Raw genomic sequence first — 19,740 nt, 5'->3', positions numbered from 1 at the left:
GTATTGCGGATGCTGCTTTGAAAGAAGACTCCAACACGAAATTCGCGTACAGAAGTGCATTTGAAAAATCCGAACATCCGCACAGCCCTGCACTTTTAAATTCTGAACACCCTTTTCGCTGCAGCTCTGGTGTAATCCGGGTGTATGTTATTGCACACCCCTGCTACACCCTTCTGCGGTAAAAGGCTGCATGGAAGGTGTTAGACGGGTGCAATAGTTACAGAGGCTCGTTTTATGGGCGTATCCGTGGCTATACTAGTGTGGGAAGGCCAGAAGGGTGTAATTGAGCAAAATATTCAGCACTACCGTAGAAAGAGTATGGCTTCCCTGTACCTGAGCTGGGTCTTAATATTTCCTTTCCTCTATCTTGCATTCTGTGTTGAATTATCTCCATTGTAATGCTGTACCTGCAAGTACCTGTGAGCCAAACATAGCCCGATGAAAATTTCTGGGTAAATTCGAAAATTGGTACTAATGAGTGTTACTTAACGTTGCTTAATTTGTTAGGAAATCGCAATTTCCTGAAAATGTCAGCTGTTATAAGGCTGATGGACACGTATGAACACGCTGATGGAACTACGTAGCTAGTACCTACTTTGCAACTACGTATGCAGAGTTAGGTGTCACCTTGTACAAGGTGACAATTACCTCATATTCATTCATGAACCCTTTACGTAGGGGATTTCCGACAAAACAGGGAGATTAGAATAAGAGACCATCCTAGTTGAAAGCCATTTCACGTTTAAAAAATCCTGTGTGTGAAGTTATCACCTCCGAATTCTGATATGCAAATGAGCCGAAACCGAAACAACGGCGACCCGGAACCGCAGGGTGTACAGCCCTAATTCACGTCAAAGGGTGACGTGATTTGGAGCGATAGAGATGATTGGAGTAAGTGCCGACCTGCGGGCCAGATAAACCGCTTTCCCGCCCAGATAAGCCTCCGTCGGTGAAGGGGATACGCTTCACAGGCGCCCTTTTTTAGTTTGGGCTCATTTGCATCTCAAAATTCGAAAATTCGGGGATAGATATCTTAACGCAGCTTAGCTCAATTGGTAGAGCACTGGACCGGAAATCCAGGGGATGTGGGTTCGAGTCGTACAGCTGGCTAACCTTTTCAGTGACTTTCATCTTTCATCGTTAATTTCTTAGGCAATTTGAGGCTTTGTATGTATTTGTCCCTTCTATGTTGTTCCAGCCTCAGAACATCAGTTCTCTCATGCTCAGCAGGTGCGTGTTTCAAAAATTTTTAAACGTGGAATGGCTTTCACCTAGGATAGTCTCTCATTCTGCTATCCCGCTTTTCCACCGATATCCCCTAATTAAAGATTTCATTACTAAATTTTAGGTATTTAGTCATCTTGCAGTTGCATACTTTCTTGGAGAGGATGTCAGCCTGACCGTAGAATTCAACTGCAAAAACGACATCTATGATGCTGTCATGGCTTCATCAAAATTCCGTAAGGGATAAAAAAAAACACCCTGTATAGTGTCTGTAGGTGTCCCCATTCCGCAACCCTAGCCCGCTAGCTCTTCAGGATTTCTTGTGCTTTGCGCCCAACACTGAGCTCGTACGATAGATGGCGTCAGGGGACTCGTAGGCGAGTAAAGGTTCATGACGACACCCCAGCATGACATTCTCGGGTAAGGATAAACAACTTCCGGTGCCACGAAGACTTCCAATGCTTCCGCGACTTAAGGACTCTCGAAACCAGCCGCAATACGGAACTATATCTTTCGATTTCGACAAAAACAGGAGCCAGAATGATACCATACGGGATGATGGTTGGCTAGGAGCGTGCTATGCGGTGAAGTTTATTTTGCGAAGTGTGTAACTGGTCAAGAAATGCTCGCAGAAGGATCATTGTCCGCTACCGTTGTCCAAAGTGTTGCGTATGAAGTGCGACGTGAATACGTTTTTGACAGTGAATGACGCATACTTTATTATCGCGCTATTAACTTTCACTTGATTGTCTGTGGAAGGTACAAGTTTTACCGTGGATGACGTGCACTTTAGCATAAAAATACATTTGACGGCACATGTTGATTGTCCTGGCGGGGCATCTTCAAAGCTGTATCTATCGGGAAAGAAACAAATCCAGTTAGAAAAAAAAAAAAACGCGATATGCGCTCATGTGCCTTGTGCTCAAAACAGAAAATGTGTAACCATACCAAGTACAAAATAGAAAACGCTCTCTTTTTGTTTTGTTTGAAGGCTTCTGATCACATGAGGAAAAGTAGTTAGCTCTTGAAACGGCCGGATAAGAACTACTGTGCTGCTAAGCATAAGGTTATGCTGTTGTCATATTCGTTGACTTTGCTGTGGTTGCCTTTGAGCGACACCAACCAGTGGTGTCTGCTGTGTACATGTACATGTTCCATTCACACGTGCAACCACAAGAAAATGTACATAATGAAAGCTTTAAACGTCCCTGAACTGTAGGGACCGCATCATTAAAGGGGAATTCATGAGCTGGAAGCATTTGCAAGAAATCTATCATATACAGTCGCCGTGACCTCATTGAGGTTTATCCTGCACTGCACTACAAAAAACAGTACTTCACCGCATTGTACACTATGCCCCAACCATTGCCACGACTGATAGGGCTATGGCTTTATATTCGAGGAGAGAGAGAGACGTACGCATTTTTGTATTCAATTATCATGTATCGAAATTCGCACAAAAGGCGTACGCTCCTCTCTCTCTTCGAATCCGAAGCGATAACCCTATCATTGATGGCAATGGTTGGCGCGGAGCATGCTATGCTGTGAAGTTCAGTTTTTAGAGTGTGTCTGCAATCTACAGATGCTGGAAGAATATTTCTCCCAACTAACAGGCATGTACGGCATACCCAGTACGGTGTTTATCAGTCGAAACAAACAATCTTGTGAATCCTGGAGGTCCCAGGCCGGATAAACCGCAAGTTGTAGATTCCAGACAGTTTGTAGCAAGAAGCAGTACCTATACTGTGCAGTTGTAGGTGTTTTTTCAGCACACGAGAGGGGGCTTGCACAGAATGACACCGCTGTCACTCCTGATGTGGAGAGTGACGTTTTTTTTTTTTTTCCTTTGTGATAATTAACGCAGCCCCGTAAGTGAAACAAAACTGCGTACGCCTGTTGTTTTAGCACAAATCAGTGGTAAAGATGGCGTTGTGTGGTGGACGATGTGGTGTGCTGACCCATGTCTTATACCAGGATGTGCGGATATTTCATGCACTTTTACGCGGCAATTTTTCTTCACGGTCGTCTCAGCTGCTGCGACGTGTTGTGGTGTTACCACTCGGAATGCCTGACCTGGTCCAGGCGAATCTGTTACTGAATGCACTCCATCTCGGAACTTTCTCGTGCTTTCATAGACATGGCAGTGACAAAACAATAACTTTATTACACGCGTCCTTCCATATGACTGGAGCCTCTCATCGCGAGGGGCGATACTCTAACTCATTGCTGGTGGTGATGCGGGGAATGAAATAATGAGCCCTTTCACAATAAGGATCGGAGTCCTATGGTATCCAGAAAGGTGAAAAGAGCTTTGAGGGCAGAGCATTGGTGGGCTGGGCGTGGCCAGGACCCAAGCAATTTTGTGAGAGGGGGGGGGGGGGGCGAGAGTAGAGCTCATTAAGGGATCCGGAGAGTACGGTTCGGGAAGGTTGGTGGTGTAGGCAATGGAGAAGAATGTGCTCTAGATATCCTACAGCACGGCAGTGAGTGCAGTGGGGAGAGTCAACTTGCCTCAAGCGGTAACGCCACTGTGTTGTGAGGCGCATTCGATGGACTAACGTGGCATCTTGACGAGAGATATGTCAGGCATGCGGAAACCGAGCGCTCGATCAACTCTGCTTAGCATAGCTGTGGGGAGAATGTCAGCGGTCCATTGGCGGGTAGCCAGACAAGTAACGAGGCGTCGAAGTACGGACCGACGATCTCTTCTCAGCAGCACAATACGCGTCCGTCTCCGAGACGAGAGAGCTGCTTCTGCGGCACTGTCCGCCTGTTCATTGCCTTCGACACCGCAATGGGCTGGAACCCATTGAAGAACCAGCCTGTGCCCTGCTTCGTTACGCTTCGTTACGCGTCGCTTACAAGTTTATAAGCCATTAATACATCCATAACCAACGGTGCGGATGAGCCTCGGACGCCAGAATTTTCAATTGCTTGCAGCGCAGATCTTGAGTCACTGAATACGACCCCAATCCCGCGGGGTAAAGTGAACGATGTGCTGCAGAAAGAAAAGTATGGCATAGAGTTCCGCAGCTGTGGATGAGGTCTGATGCGAAAGGCGACGTCCTTCCACTACGTCTTCAGATGGGATGACGAATGCCGACGCGGACTTGCCATTTCGAGATGCGCCATCGGTGTCTGCTGCGCAGAGGTAGAAAACTTCGCGTCTACGAGGGCATAAAAATGGGCTCGAAGCACTTAAGGGGAACCTGATCTCTGCGGTCCTGGAGACGTGAAGACGTGCGAAGGTGGGTGACAGAAACAGAGACCCGCGGGCGTTCCTCGGTGTGAAGTTCTTAGCTATGAAGCCAATGAGAGCCCTGCGTGTCCTCTGCGCTACGCAATGGAAATCACTTTCAGGACGGTATCGAATTTTCCTATTTTCCTGAGGAATGGGTAACGGGGAATGTGCGCACGCAAACGTATGAAGTGTCGAGCCGTTTCACGCTCACGAAGGACCTTCACCTGGGGTTCACCAGCTTCAGCTAGGACTTGCGGTGTTTCAGTCATTCTTGAAACTCCAGGTAGCGACGAAGGCTTCGGGCAAACAGGGTCCGCAGGGTATTTAATGACGTTGTAGAAACCTGTGCAAGATTGGAAGGCTGTAAAGCACAGTCGCCCTCACCGAAGCCGCGTTTACGGCTAGAAGGGAGCGTTGATCACAGCCCCATCCTAAGCCAGAAAGATGTTGAATTACAGGAAGCCGTCGCTGCACTTTGGTTTCAAGCTGCTTAATGTGGCGAGCCAAGCGTAGGTTTGAGTCCAGTTCCACAACGAGGAAGCGATGGGAACGTACAGGCTCGAGCTTCTTTGTACCAACACAAAGAGAGAAATTTCTCATGGCCTTGTGAGTGAAATGCAGCTCGACGCACTTTTCGGGCGGAAGGTCCATTCTAAGGCGGCAACCGCATGGAGCACTTTTGCCAACTGAATGGCAGCAGAACTTGAAAGGAACGGTGACCTACTAAGCGAACAATAGACGACAGACGGATGAGCCGGTTTCTGCCAAGGATAGATATTTAGTCTGAGGAGAGGAAGTGACACCACCCGACGGAATCGTGTGCGCCAATGAAAACCCGCTTCACAGGAAATGCCACAAGCACGTGACAAAGTCACCTGTGACCGCTTTCTTTATTATTATTATTTTTTTTTTTTTGGCGGGCTTTGTTTTCGTCGCCCTGCCTCCTAGAAGGACACCCAGATGGCCCGTCGCGCGGACTTCGACGTGGATATATTAATATCGAAGGTTTCAAGGAGGCCATCCCTTTGGAACGTCAAACTTGTTCAGTATGGACATCAACTTAAAATATGTCCCTTGGCAGGAGGTGGCAATAAGGTGTGTGCACGGCGAAGGTGACTAAATGAAACATCAAAATATTATTTGTGGCACATGGGAAATCGGAAATGTGAGGAGATAGCGGTAACAAAAATGCAGTCTGATATTTCTTTAGTGAGCATTGCTAAAAACACTCATAAGCCAACATTCTCTTCGTATCTCAAAATTTCTTGTAAACACCTGATTTCTAGTAGTTATTAGCACCGTACTTTTTCAAGAACCGCTAAAATATCATTTATGTTACTAAACAACGCATACAGCAATTTACTACAATAAGCATTGCCATATCGTCTTTTTTCCTTTTCGTCTAATAACACGCAGTGACGTAATATCTCTCCCCCACCCCACCCCATTGCCACATCGCGTGCAACAAGCGGTGGTAAACGCTAGGCCGACGCTTCCCCATGACAACCTGAACGTGGACATTCTGCTCCATGCGGTTGCATAGCTTCGATACCGTTCCGTTCACGCTGAGTTGGCGCTCCGTTGGCCCGATTCAGTTGGCAAAAGTTGCTCCATGCGGTTGCCGCCTAAGTCGCGTGAGGTACCGATGAACATTATTTAAGGCTAGCTGCAAACGGCGCTGAATGGCTGGTCGTGACTTGCCTACTGTCCAAAGGGCAACGTCATCGGCATACACAGAGAATGCTACTTTGTCAGGAATTATCGATTTTAGGCCTGCCATTACCACATTAAAGAGTGTAGGAGTCGGAATACTTTATTGTGGTACGCCTTAATGAACAAGGTGCTGAAGGCTTTGGGCGTGGGACGTGCGAAGCGCGACAGTTCGGTCCGTAAGGTAATCGTACAGCCAGCTAAAGAATCGACCACCATACTCAAAAAAACCGCTAGGCGTGGAGCACACAAATGTACGAGACGGTATCATATGCGCGCTTGATGTCCAGGAAAACCGATACAACGATCCGCCGATAAGTACGAGCATGTTGGACTGTAGAGACTAGGTCGAGAACTGGATCCATGGAGCTACACTCTAAGAAAAAAGGAGTACTTTTACTCCTTTTGGGGAGTAATTGCATTGCCACAAAAAATAGTCCCTTTCGGGAGTAAATGCACGGGAGTAAATGAATGTCACAGAGTGAAGACCGCATTTCACGTGCTGTTGTAAGAGTCCCAGGTACATAATTGGTGCGCATGCATGAAAATACTTTGAAGTAAACCGTCAACGGTGATATATCGAGTGATATAAAATCTTGCGCCATACTAGGGCACAATTTGCGAAGAAAGATGCGCTAACTGTTTCTTACTCTGTGTGGCTGGAAAATTGCTACGTTGTCTGAGTTATACAGCCTTATGTCGTTCAAATTGACCAAGGGCACATATTTACGTAGACTGTTGCATTCAGGAGACCATTCGCGAAGTTTAGTGACAATTTGCAGTCCTGGGGAGTAAATGTCGGGGCTAAATGTTGGGTTAGGGGACTAAAATGGGGAGTAATTGCAGGCTAGGGGAGTAGAAGCTGCATTTACTCCCCGTTTTACTCCTTTTTTTCTTAGAGTGTACGGTGGCGACGAAATCGAGCCATTTCTTGAGGGAACACACTTTGTTTTCCGAGCCACCAGTCGGCGCGATGCAAAGCCATTCTCTCCATCAGTTTTCCCATACAGCTTGTCAAGCTCACAGGGCGAAAGGAGGATAGGGCATTTGGGGGTTTGCCTGGTTTCAGGATGGGGACAACGATACGCATCCCTGTCGCCAAGACGTATTATAAACATGAAGGAGAGCTTGGAGTGACCGCTCGTCAAGGTTTCGCAGTACGGCGTGGGTGATTTTATCTGGTCCTGGGGACGATCGCACATTCACAAGTTCCAACGCAGTCTTCAGCTTGATTAAAGTAAAGTCGCGGTCCATAACTCCAGGTGGATGGGGCCAGTGTTGGTGAATTTCTGTCGTTAAGCTCTGAACAAAACTACTGTGTACCACAGTCGTCGAGGCAGCCGCCCGTGTCGTAGGACGACGGAGAAATCTGTCCCTAGCGTGATTTCGTCTACACCCTTAACGATAGCCAATGCCGGGAGATAATTCTTTTGTGGTGGCGCAGCCTTCAGAGCTCGAATTGTCCTCCAGATCTTTCTGGCCTGGTCAAACGGTGAAAGGTGTTGACAAAACTTACGCCAACGCTTCGGTCTTCTCTCTTAAGTTCTCGTGTTACTGTAGCTTTCATCCGGCGGTATACTGCAATGTCAGCAAGTTGCCTGTTCGGCGAGCCGTTCTCTCTGCTCGGCGACGTAATGCTCTAAGGTGGTTAATTGCTGGAGAATGACCGACGTGACATGTTATACTTTTGAACAGGACCACCGCGTCCTGAAGGGCACAACGAATGCCTTGCGAGAGGGCCTCTGGGGACATACCGGTGTACACAGATGTTCGGAGGCCGGCACGAAAGAGCCTCGAGTTCGTGAAATTAATCGTCCGGTAGTGGGTGACAGAGGCAGTCTATCGTGCGAAATATATAGGCGAATTGGTCATTCCCTCGGGTGTCGACATCGGTAGCACACGACAAGTGGCGAATTATGTCTGCTGAGCACCACAAAAGATCCAGGACATCGAGTGACGTTGGTGATCGCACATGACGTGACTGTCGGTTGTTAAGTAGGCACATGTGAGCAGTCTCCATTGCTTCCAACAACCTCCTTCCCCTCCTTCCGTTCAACGGCTTCCCCAGCCCGTATGATGAGCATTGAAGTTACCCAGTACGAGAGCTGGGGATTCCAGTGAATTTAATAAGCGTTCGAGGTGAGCCCACGGAACCTGTACCGCGCGACGTAGATAGATACTGACGACTGTTAACAGCATGTGCCGAAGGCGGATCTTGCAGGTGACAGAATCATAAGAGCGACGACAAACTAACCACATGTGTGCAGCAACGAGGCTACCTATGGCTGCTGTCAGAGGATTGTTGAGACAGATAGATTGTATAACCATTAACGCGAAATGCAGCATCCATGCCATGTTCACATACAGCTATGAAAGGGAACTTGTACTGGTGGAGATGACATTTAAAAACAGGGATTCCACTTCATCGCTATGGCCTCTCTATACAATTCCATCATGCTGAGGTAAAGATGATGCCTCCAATGTTAGAAGCCCTTGAACCTCGGGCAGTTTCGACGCACCAGGAAATGCAGACACAATTGCCTTAAATGCCGCAAGTACCACAGAGAAGAGTGTCAGAGAAGGCACAGCTTCGGTGGTTGATGGTGGTAAATGTCTTCTGGCCATGTGCCTGATGGATCTGTCACACCGGCGTAAGTGCGTGTGATCTGCCTCGATGGACCAGGGTGTGTTTTGTGGCTGCTTGTGATGGGCTTCGCCGCGATGGTGTTCTGCAACCTTCGTTCGCCTTGTGCAGACCGAGGTGGGAATGCAGGAAAGTCGTGTTGATTCGTACCAGACGTGACGGTGGCACTACCGCACCTGGGAGCGTCAGATGGAAGTCGTAATACCCAATCCTGATGTCTTTTTGTGGCGGCGGTCTTCACGGGACATAAAGAGAACGATGCGGGATGGCCGGATTTGCAGTTAGCACTGTTGGCTCTCTCTTATTGTTACAGTCTGATCGGCAGTGAGGCCCAGCATATGCCATACCTAGTAGCACCTCGGCAATTTCGAGCAATATGGCCAAATCGTTGGCAGTTATCGCCCTGCATGGGGCCTTCTCTGTATTCGTGAACGATGAAGGTCTGAAATCCGAGGGCAATTCGGTGTGGAAGAGGGATTGTGGGTTGAAAAGTAAGGATGACGCCGCGTAACGGCGTGAACACGGGGTGAGCACTTTCACTGCAGTGACAAACATGCAACAGCATACTGAATACTTATTCGTCGGTGAATTTCAGTAAGTTTCAGCCCTTCGCTGTGCAGGAAATGAGTGAAGAACGCTGTTCCTTTATGGTATAGCCGGTGGCGCAGCCGTCTTGACACTCGTGTATTCTTCATCGTCTGTCGTTTCTACTTCGCACAGGTCCTTTATTAACGATATTACCGAGTTATACGACAATCGAGTGGTGTTGCGATTTTTTATCTCGGTAGCTGAGCCGGTAAGGTGTCGGCTTGCTGAGCTCAAAATCCCGGGTTCGGCCGAGGACGGTAGCAATGTGGAGAAGAGAATCAAGAGAACCTCAATCGGTCCAAATTATCCACAGTCCTACCCTGGAGCACGTGCCGCATGTCGCGCCACCCAAGCAGGCTGACTCATCTTACGTGTAAATAAACTGTGCATTATTATCTCAATTTAATGGTTTTCATTTGACTCACCCTTGTGCATATCTGTCTGTGTTTCGAAAATGTCAGCTAAAAAGTGAAGAGTGAAAGGGAAGACACAACAACACAAAATATGTCTCTAAATATTCGATTGCGATTAGTTTATGAGAGTTAGATAAATTTAGAAAGACTGTCAGTTGAGTCTACCTGATCAACTATTAACTAAAAGGAATAATAAAAAAATCCGTTTCGTTGTTACCTCGCTTTTTTGTTTGGGTTTCCATGCACATCGGTGTTACGGAAACTACTGGCAGCGGAGAAAGAGCCCGACGCTACCCATATTTGTAGGGGAGATACTCTTCCCGTTACCAATTTAAAATTTAGCCGGAGCCGCACTCCGCTACTGAAAAATACCGTATACCGAATACCGCAGCGGGCCTACTAGAACGAAAGTAAATCTAGTCTGTCAGATCTCAAAACATTACTGCGCCGTAGCATGTCTGGACACAGACAGGTCACGCTCCCGCCTTCGCCAGATAATGTAATCTATCATATTCACTCTGCTTCCGTATCGGCTGTTAAAGTGTCCGCATGACACTGCACGAGCCGTCCCTGTCACTCCCCTACTGATGACGCATCGGGGCGCTGCAGTATCTCTCCTGGTACGCTATTACGCAGTCTAATCTCCAACGGCACATGTTGGCAGACTAGATTTATTTTCCTTCTAAAACTAATAATAATAATGATTGGGGGTTTACGTCGCGAGACAACTGAGGTCTCCTTCTAAAACTGAACACGGCTACTGTAGCGCCGACATGTATAACGCTGACTATTCGTGAAAAGAGCGAACGATTTCTTCCGCTCCTGGGGCGTGTCGTGTGAAGGCTGTTTCTCAAAGCACAAAACTGGTCTCAAAGAGCTGCTCTATTTTAGGTTCAAGTCGAGAATCGTTTAAAAATGGCTGCCTTTACGGACGGTACGGACGGTAAAGACAGCATTAAAAAGAGAGAGAAAGAAACGTACGGGGGACACCCAATTCAACCAATCTCGACGCGAATTTCGACGGCAGGTACCATAAGGCGCGGCTGTTGAAACAGGTCGGTATTGATCTGTCCGACCAGGTTAAAGTATTTTCCACCCTTCGTCGCTTCGTAACGTTGTTTTGGACCGCGAGACGAGACGTCGTAATCGTTCTTTAAATGGTCGTCGTCCTCGACATAGAGTCCAGCCGCGTGCACTGTTTCTTGAGCCAGGGGCGTGGAATGAAGCACGACGTCCAAAATACTCCTGTAGGCGTACAACTCGTTGGAACTGACGAGCTTGTTGTTCGCATAAACGGTGACCGTCTTAAACATGCCGCTCAACAGATGGTTTATTGGGAAAACGACATCTTTCTCGTCCATTTCTTCCCCGTCGTCGCGAACAATGCGCGCGGTCAAAGACACGAAGCTATCGTAGAGATCCAAGTGTACCCTTTGTCAATCTTGAATAGAAAATTCGATCACGGAATTATTTACCCCGTTGACCGGATAAAAGAGTTGGTACGAAGTATCTTCCACACCGTATTGAATGAAAGGGGGTTCGAATATCATCACGTCACTCATAAGGCAATGCGGTGACCGTTGCGTCTGTATTTTTCCTTTCGTTGACGTCATGATGGACGGAGCGCGCAGCGGATGTGTGACCTTCACGGCCTACCAAAGATATCTGCAGGTGCGTCGTGTGTCGGGGCCTTTTGTTGTCTTTTGCGACGTTTCTTTCCATTGTTGTTGTTTCCAGAGACCGGTTGTTCCAGAGACCAGACACCCTTCAACCAATTCATACACTTGCAGGCTGCACTCACAACTCGTCAGTTTCTTTCTCCTACTGATGATGGCAGAGAGCATTGTGCGCGAAGGTTTCCATTGGTCCAGTAACAGTGACTGATGCTGCAGACCAAAGATGAGGCTTTCGCCGTCTTGTGACGAATCTATAGGCCAAAATATTCCGACCATCCACCTGTGATTGAATGAAGGGGCATTCATAACAAATGTATTTTGAAATTATGGAGGTCGGCAACGACATGGCAGCACGCCAATTATAAGATGTGCTGTGCGCTGTTCCACAAATGCCCTCCACCCTCCGGGCTCTCACAACAATATCGTTCAACGTATCACGCGGGGCACCACCTGCATGGCTGAATTCCTTTACAAAAGTCATTTTTAGAGCTACTATACACAACATTGATGATGAACGTCCTGCCGCAATGTATTACATATTTGTGCATGTCTACTATGCAAGCTTTCAGTAACAGAAATGCGACTACTTATTAATAAGCAGAATTTCCTTGTCTGTTCGCAGGCCTACTCCGCTCACATGCGGTCTTACACCTGTCATGCTGCTAATGGGAAGGAATATCCGTGGGCGTGTTGAAAATTGGCTACCAGAAAAGGTGCCCCATCTCTCCACAGATGCTCGCGAAAGGGTGCATCAACGCACGTCCACAATAACAGTTGGACAACCCGTGTGGACGAGACACATAGGAGGGGGCGATAAAAGGAAGCCAGCAATAATTCAGCAGACCCGTGGCTTCAAGATGGCTATAGTTGCGGATCAAGACGGGGACTACCCTTGTAGGCATCAAGACCAGCTTCGGCCCCGGATGTTAATCCCCGTAGACACCCCTTCGTCGTCCACGGGAACAGACGCTCAACCATGACTTCCAGTGACTTCTAAGTCGTCATGAGCTCGAGACGTAGGTGGGAGGGATAATGTTTTAACTGAAAACGGCGTTATGTTGTTGTTCGGACGCTTACGTTAGTTAGATGACTAGTTCGCGCGAGCTGGTCTATCTCGCTCGTGCGCTTACGCTTGTTTCTCGAATGAACATTGTCCGACCACAGTATCAACTCTACATGTTCCATTCAATGGTAAAACAGCATCCTACCTTTGCGGCTGTTACTGAGGCGTAAACGTCGCAGTCTGCAACTTGGAAGTGTCAGTCCCTGAGTCTGAAACCTTCGAAGACCTGGTTGCTTTAAAAGAGAACAGCTTCTTTACCACGTCCTTTCCTATGACATTGTCAAAGGCTGCCCGCAGGGAAGGGTCCGAGCTGATGGTCGCTTTCAGTTTGCTTCTTGACCATAGAAGGAGACTGCAGGCTTCTTGTGCTGTCATAGTTACCTTGTTGTCGTGTTTTTAAATAAAAATACGCATTTGTTTATATACATTCAGGATGCTCACGTAGGGTTCATAAAATAAGCGTACCTGATATTGTTCGGGGCTGCACACCTCGAACCACTCTAGGGAATCCAAGAATTCGAGCTGGTTGACCACATGGAGGGTTCGCTTCTGCAGGGTGACTTCGAGGCTGAAAGGCAGGAAGGAAAAACGACGATTGAATGAGACTCTGCGTGATATCGCGCTGCCATTGCTTTTAACATGGAAGTATATCTTGTATCTAGGACATTTGAAGATGTTGTTAAACTTTTCTGCGGATGAGGAACAGTTGTTCGCGTACAAAATATTAGATCGCCAATTTCAAGATTTTAGTTGATTTTTCCCACCACAACAACCCTCTCCATTTGACCTCATCGAGATGTGATTTATTGTTCTCTCATAGTTCTGGTTCGTATCACAGGTGTGACGCACTCAATCTCATGATATGCCGTAAATTGATATATTTTGACTAATACCCTTGCTTTGCCGCAGCTTCTTAAGAAGCGCACACGTTTTAAATGTGCCATGTTAAGTTATGTATTATCGATATCGTCCACATTGTTTTAAATATACTTTCTTCCCATGCCTGTTAATGAATGGAACAGCACTAACGTTCTGTTCGTGGGTTGTCGGCTATCAACTCATTTAAGCGCCAACCGCATGAGGCGTTGTCCGAGCGCAGAGCGTCGCGCTTTTCTCTGCGACAAACGACGCTGGCAAAAAACGCTCAAAGCTAACCGCATGCAGCATTTCTACAACGGCGGATGAAAGGCGTCTCATGCGAACGTGTCCGTAATCTCTCAGGGAAAGAAATTCTACGTAACTTGATGAACACTTTGATTACAAGTGAAGAATGTGAAACATATGTGTTTTTGAGCGATAACACATTATAATTAACAAGATACTGCAGCAATGCGCACTCACGAAGCCATATTTGTTGTGAATCCTGGTCCCGCTATTCACAAGGTACTCGAATACACGGAGTGAACTCAGCATTCCGGTTGACATCATCATCAAGCTGTTGCACACTTCTCTTTGTGTTTTGTATGTTGGACGCTCACACACGAATTGCGTTTTTAACGTCGGCAACGAACTTCTGTCTAACACCGTGACCGAACAGCAGTCTGAGCGGTTCCAGGTGCCGCCATCTATGGGGGCTCCCGAAAACTGATAAGACCGGATGGACCTATCGCGAGACTAATCCCTGATTGGCCACTTGCGCCCGTCGTCACCGCCTCTTCCGTCGTCCAACCCTGAATTATCTATTCGCCTCGGACTTCGAGGGGAGCGTCGAGTTTCTATTGTTCGACGACGCTCTGGTGCGCAAACGCCGCGTCAGGACGCTGGAGAAACGCCTCATACGGTTGGCGCTTTAATTCCGTTCTCCTGTGGTAGTACACTTTAACAGATGAGTAAAATGGGGCGTAATGCAGCTTCTACTCCCCCATGCAGTTAGTCCCCATTTTGGTTCCCTATCACCCAAATTTACTCCCAAGGACTGCAAAAAGTAATTCGTAAAGTGCAATGCGATGTTGCAAAGCAATGCAATGTAGTACAATGCAATGTAGTACAATGCAATGCAGTGCAGTGCAATGGAAAAGTAAAATAAGTCGGGATGATTGTTGGCTAGGAGCGTGCTATGTGGAGATGTTAATTTTTAAGAGTGTGGACCTATCGTCTGGAACTGGTCGATCCTACGTTTCTCCTGTTGTATTTTGTGTACCAGACAGTCTATTGGAAGTTCGAATAACTAGTGTAGTCTTGGTGTATCGACTTTGAAATTAGAGGTGGGCCATTCCAGCCGAAACCAGGCAGAGGTGCAGCTCAACCTAGAATCACTGAATAGCTTCAGAGTACTGCAACTGAGGTACAACAAGTTCTACTCCAGGGGGCGCCGTTTGGGGATGCCATATGGGCTTCGCTAAGTTCATCTGCTTGGATCCCGTCTGTAGACGTTCTTTCGTTCTCTTTATTCCAGCACGCTTTTGCGTCTTCCTTGACGACAATGGATCAAGGCCCTCTAAACAAAATCGCACGTACTGTTACGGTCAACGCGCTGCAATTCGCAAATAAGCTTGCCGAAGCATATGTTCGTTTTGCCTAGGTGGAAAGAAACTGCGCTGTTAAAAATGAACTCCATCGCAAAGCACGCTCCTAGCCAACCATCATCCCAAACGACATCGGCCTCTCCCCTGATTTGTTGAAAACGGGAGTCGTACACCTTTTTTGTACCGCTTATGCAGAACGTAATTGGCACGGAAAGGCGTACGCCTCCTGTTTTCAACAAATCAGGGGCGAGAATGATGTCACTAGGGGTGATATTTGGCTAGGAGCGTGCTATGCGGTGAAGTTCATTTTTAAGAGTGTGCGTGTCAATAAAATGCCGCCGAGTTGCAAATTATGTTCCATGGAAGAGCGGCACTGTCAATGTTGCCAGACGTATGTCGGCGTAGTGCCGGGGGGAAGGAATGTAACACTCTGACCCAAGCTATTCAGTAAACTCTAGCCCTACCCTCTTAAATTTCGTTGAAAAAAAATGTGTACATTCCCTTAGGGCAGCGGTTCTGAAACTGTGGGTCGCGACCCCAGTTTGCTCCCCCCCGGGGGGGGGGGGGGTCGCGACATGTTCGGAGGGGGATCGCGAAGCGGCCTATAAATTTAAAGAAAATGCACGCCGTGCCCTCTCTTCTGCGTTACCAGGAAGCCCGTTGGCAGCAGACCTGGAGGTTTCTGATAAAATGCGCTTGCATGCGTGGCACGCGACGCTTTCAATCCATCTTATCGGAGATGGTCTGTTCGTGAAATGATGATATTTTCACTTCCCAGACGACTTCAGGGATGTGAAAAGAATCATAAATGACGACGAATCTGTCACGAAGCAACGGCTGTGCGTGTTAATTTGGTAGAACTTCGCAGAACACCACAAGGCGAAATTCATCCAAAGGGTGATAATGGTACCTTACGGACGGGTTGCAAGGACGCTGACGAACCTGTTTTCTCGCGTAAGTAACAAATACAACTGTAGATTTTCAAAATGGCGAAGGAGAGTGTCGCAAAGGCATTACTCCTTACTTCCCGACGACCTCAGCTAACGAACGAGCTGCAGCGGTGTATAGTCAGGGGAGAAAAAAATACGCTTTTTTTTTTTTTGTCGTTCAAGGCAAGAAACACATGCACATTTTCAATTGGATCTGTCCTACAAATGGCACGACTTCTCTCATTTCCAAGACCATCTCAGGTGTGTCAAAATACTATATGAAAAGTGCATTTTTTTACGGTTGGACGATATTCTCGATTGCTTAGTTAAGCAAGGAACACAGACCAGCTCATTACGTGAAGCGAATCTCTATACGGAAGTTCATGTGCATAAATAACCTCGGGCTCCTGAAAGAATGCTAACATGCAAAAAAAATATCGTAAACTTGGCCAAAAACGCGCTCCGTTCTTGAGCTCTTACGACGTCACACGATTTCTTCTCGTCCCATACCTCTTCGGGAAGCTAGATGGACCCTTCACCTCTAACATCAGACAAAGAAAGCGCAAAAATGCCGTCTGAATGTGTCAGAAGGGCACGCGGAACGGACAACACTTCTTCATGTTTGGGCCAAGTTCGAGGCACTCGCAATGCTCAACAAAAGAGAATCTTGAGAAATAGCTTTATATCCTACATACATACCCCTAAGGGAATGCAGACAATTTGTATCAGCGAAATCTAAGAGGGTCTCTGGCTGGGAATGGTCCAGGTATTAGACTGAAAATTACGATGATGGGCGACGACACCGTGATAGGCGTATTGACTAATTCGGCCATCTGGCTGTTCTTCCGTATGGGCTGAAAAGTGAGCACGCAACACACTGAATTCAAAGTCCGTAGCCGGGAGCAACCAGTCTAACGTTTCATCCAGGGTGTCGGAGCGAACCGAAAACCGGAATCGAAAACCGAAAAAAACCGCTATTTTGGTGCGAACCGGAACGGAATCGAAACCGCGTACGTTTTTTTCGCTCAGGAGGGAAACCGAAAAATATACTTAACGGTTTTCGGTCCAAGAAAAAACTTCGCCGGTTTGGACTACGGATAGGCGAATGAAACAGACGTCGTCTGCTCTGAAGTCATGTCATGGATACTATACGAGGGTTACCGTTACGGTGGAATGTATGTTGGTATACTATGACCCTTAGGCTCCCTTTGTAATGGTTTATCGTTCGCGCACGCACACAGACTTCGAGGTACATGTGACTCTCTAGCAATGTGCCGTAGTGTTCGTTTTAATTTGATCCCCCAACTCTCCTCAACTAAACAGCGACCCAAGGGGGCTGCATAACGGCTTCTTTATCGGTAATGTCGCGCAACGCGTCCCTTGTTTGAGAGCAGCTAAGTTGAATACATTTACGTATACGCGAGGGCAAGCCCGTGCGATGTGGCAACTCTTTTGTGGTCAGGACACGAAGCAAATATAACGGAGCCGTCGAGCGCGTTTGTGAGTGAAGGTGTTCCTCGATTTGCGTCGTACTCGTGCGGTGGTGCTTGCTGGCTAGACAGTAGCAACAGACATTCGGATGGGACGCGATCGCTCCAACCCAGCAAGAAAGTACTTTACGTATGACATCACGACAAACAAGTCCGTTTGTAGCATGCGCTTCAAGAAAGGAGAAAGCTCATTCAGACAGTAACCTACAGGAACCAGGAGCTACCAATTTCACATCTGTCTATTAAATACCACGTATGCGGAATAAACGGGTTTACATTTTGTAACTTTTTTTTTTTGAGTGGGGATGAATATTCCCAGCAGAAGCGAAACCGGTTAAAAACCGGTATGAACCGTTATTTTTTTGCTCCGGAGCGGAACCGGTACCGGATCGTTTATGATGTAACCGGAACGAAAACCGGAACGAAAAACGTTTCGGTTCGACACCCTGGTTTCATCAATTTGCACCATTCCACCAAGCTGCCTCAGTAGCCTCGCGACATATACCCCAATTATTAATTATTAACCAAGTTGCTGATGCCTTGGGTATCAGAGGAGTGAAATCGCGCGCAAACACACACACAAACAAAAAGAAAGAAAGAAGAAAGACGAAGAAAGAAAAAAAAAACGAAGACGGCTTAACTACGGCGGAGACGTTTCGACAAGCGCCAGTAGAGGGCAGGCGGCGGCGTTCGTGGCCCAACATCGGTTAAGTTATAGAACGATAAAAAGGACTGCAAGGTACACAAAACACAAGAGTAAAAACTGGGACTGGTATACACTAGTGAAAAAAGTGGGAGGACGAGGAAGTGCAAGTGCAACTTTTTTCCTCTTTTGGGTACACTAGTTCCGGCTTTTACTCTTAGATAAAGTGCGATTAGGTTAGGTTGGGTTAAGTTCTTTTCTTAGTGCCACGGGAAGCCCTGGGGGTACGTACCTGCCACTAAGAACCAAGGTGAGGCGGTCAGACCCAGTCTTTGTTTCCACTGTGTAGTTCTCCTTGGGTTTCAGTCCCAAAATTTGCCTGTCGCAGCGCAGGACAGTCAGAAACTGCTGTCGCGACACGTTCTGAGGTTGAAATAGTTCTGTGTACACTGTTTCCATGTCTGACGGGTACTTCACTGGCAGAAGACCTTTCATAATCAACAAGGTAAGTACGAGATTGATGATCGTAAAAATTGCGTTCCACAGCAAAGTGTCGAAAGCGCACAGGATGACGTATCCCCAAAAGGCAAAGAAGAAACTGCCCATGGTCAAACAAGCCCGTAGGAAGAGCAGTCCATAAAGGCCACTCGGGGCTAAGTAGGACAGGAATAAGAAGACGTTGGCCAACTGGAAGTAGATGTGGTTCGTGGGAAGCCATGCTGGGCAGACCCAGTAGGATGCTGTGGCCGTCTGGTTATGTGAGACTGCTGATGAATTCATGCCGTTCGTGGCTCAAGCTGCACCGACGTCGCAGTGTAAATATCGTCGGTGCGATGTAAGCTCAGAAAGACATATGGTTCTATTAGGCAGAAGTCGGTGACTCCCCAAAGTGTAACGCACACATGCAGAGGCCTGCTGCGCTAAACGTTAGCAGAATGAACCTGCGAGGTGAATGCGAATGCGGTGCGAATGAAGGTGCGAGGAATCGAAAAACATACCTCATTGTATCAAAGCTTGAACAGTCGCAACATACTTCTTCTTCCTCTTCTTCACAGCACCAAGGGTACAGACACAAGGCTTCCATATCGCTGCTGCTGTGGTAACTTTCACAAGTGATGTTTGGTTGATTGAAGAAAATAGAGACATTGCACTCATCCTGGACGCACGATCCCATTTTGCCTCAGACGCTTTCAGAGATATGTCGGCACATTGCCCTTAGAAGGCGGCCCAGGACGCACATTACCCCAGGGCGTCAGTCGTGACGTTGCCCACCTCTGCGAAGCCGACAACGGCCAGCCCTTTCACCACCACCACAATCCCTTCGTGCGATGGTGGTGACGCTGCCCGCATTAGAGTTCCCGACAACGGCAAGCAGTTCAATCGCCACCACCATCATCCAACGGTGGTGGTGGTGGTGGTGCTGATGAATGGGCTCGCCATCATCCAACGAATGCGTTAGCATACATCCAAGGTATACGTGATTATGGCGCTCGCCATTGGCCACAACAGTACATCTTGCTGTGTCATCAATGGTAACGCAGCAAAATAAACCGTCGCATGAGGGTGCGCACTAAATGTTAGCACACGGTGCAGCGTATTTAATGTCCTCTGCGGAAGGAATCCATCTCTGTCGCAGACGGAGTAAACATCACAG

The 19,740-nt window shown here is 47.5% G+C and overlaps 1 protein-coding gene across 1 annotated transcript; it reads right to left on the bottom strand.

The window, feature by feature from the left end:
* Positions 1-1,922: 1,922 nt before the first annotated feature.
* LOC135390159 (blood vessel epicardial substance-B-like) lies at positions 1,923-19,105 on the bottom strand. The gene is made up of 4 exons (XM_064620143.1): positions 18,379-19,105; positions 13,025-13,127; positions 12,705-12,940; positions 1,923-2,078 (listed from the first exon to the last, which is right to left on the bottom strand). The coding sequence occupies exons 1-3, from the start codon at positions 18,864-18,866 to the stop codon at positions 12,716-12,718; spliced, it is 816 nt and encodes a 271-aa protein (XP_064476213.1). The 5' UTR covers positions 18,867-19,105; the 3' UTR covers positions 1,923-2,078; positions 12,705-12,715.
* Positions 19,106-19,740: the final 635 nt, after the last annotated feature.

Source organism: Ornithodoros turicata, chromosome 3, assembly GCF_037126465.1.
Source record: "Ornithodoros turicata isolate Travis chromosome 3, ASM3712646v1, whole genome shotgun sequence".
Classification (NCBI taxonomy): domain Eukaryota; kingdom Metazoa; phylum Arthropoda; class Arachnida; order Ixodida; family Argasidae; genus Ornithodoros; species Ornithodoros turicata.
This window is presented reverse-complemented; position numbering and strand designations above follow the sequence as displayed.

Bases quoted from the DNA above. Each gene is read 5' to 3' on its own strand.
- LOC135390159 (XM_064620143.1), bottom strand. From the start codon at position 18,866: ATGAATTCATCAGCAGTCTCACATAACCAGACGGCCACAGCATCCTAC. The intron at 13,128-18,378 runs GTACGTACCCCC...CCTGCCTTTCAG, and splicing joins ACCTTGGTTCTTAGTGGCAG to CCTCGAAGTCACCCTGCAGA. The intron at 12,941-13,024 runs GTACGCTTATTT...CACGACAACAAG, and splicing joins GCAGCCCCGAACAATATCAG to GTAACTATGACAGCACAAGA.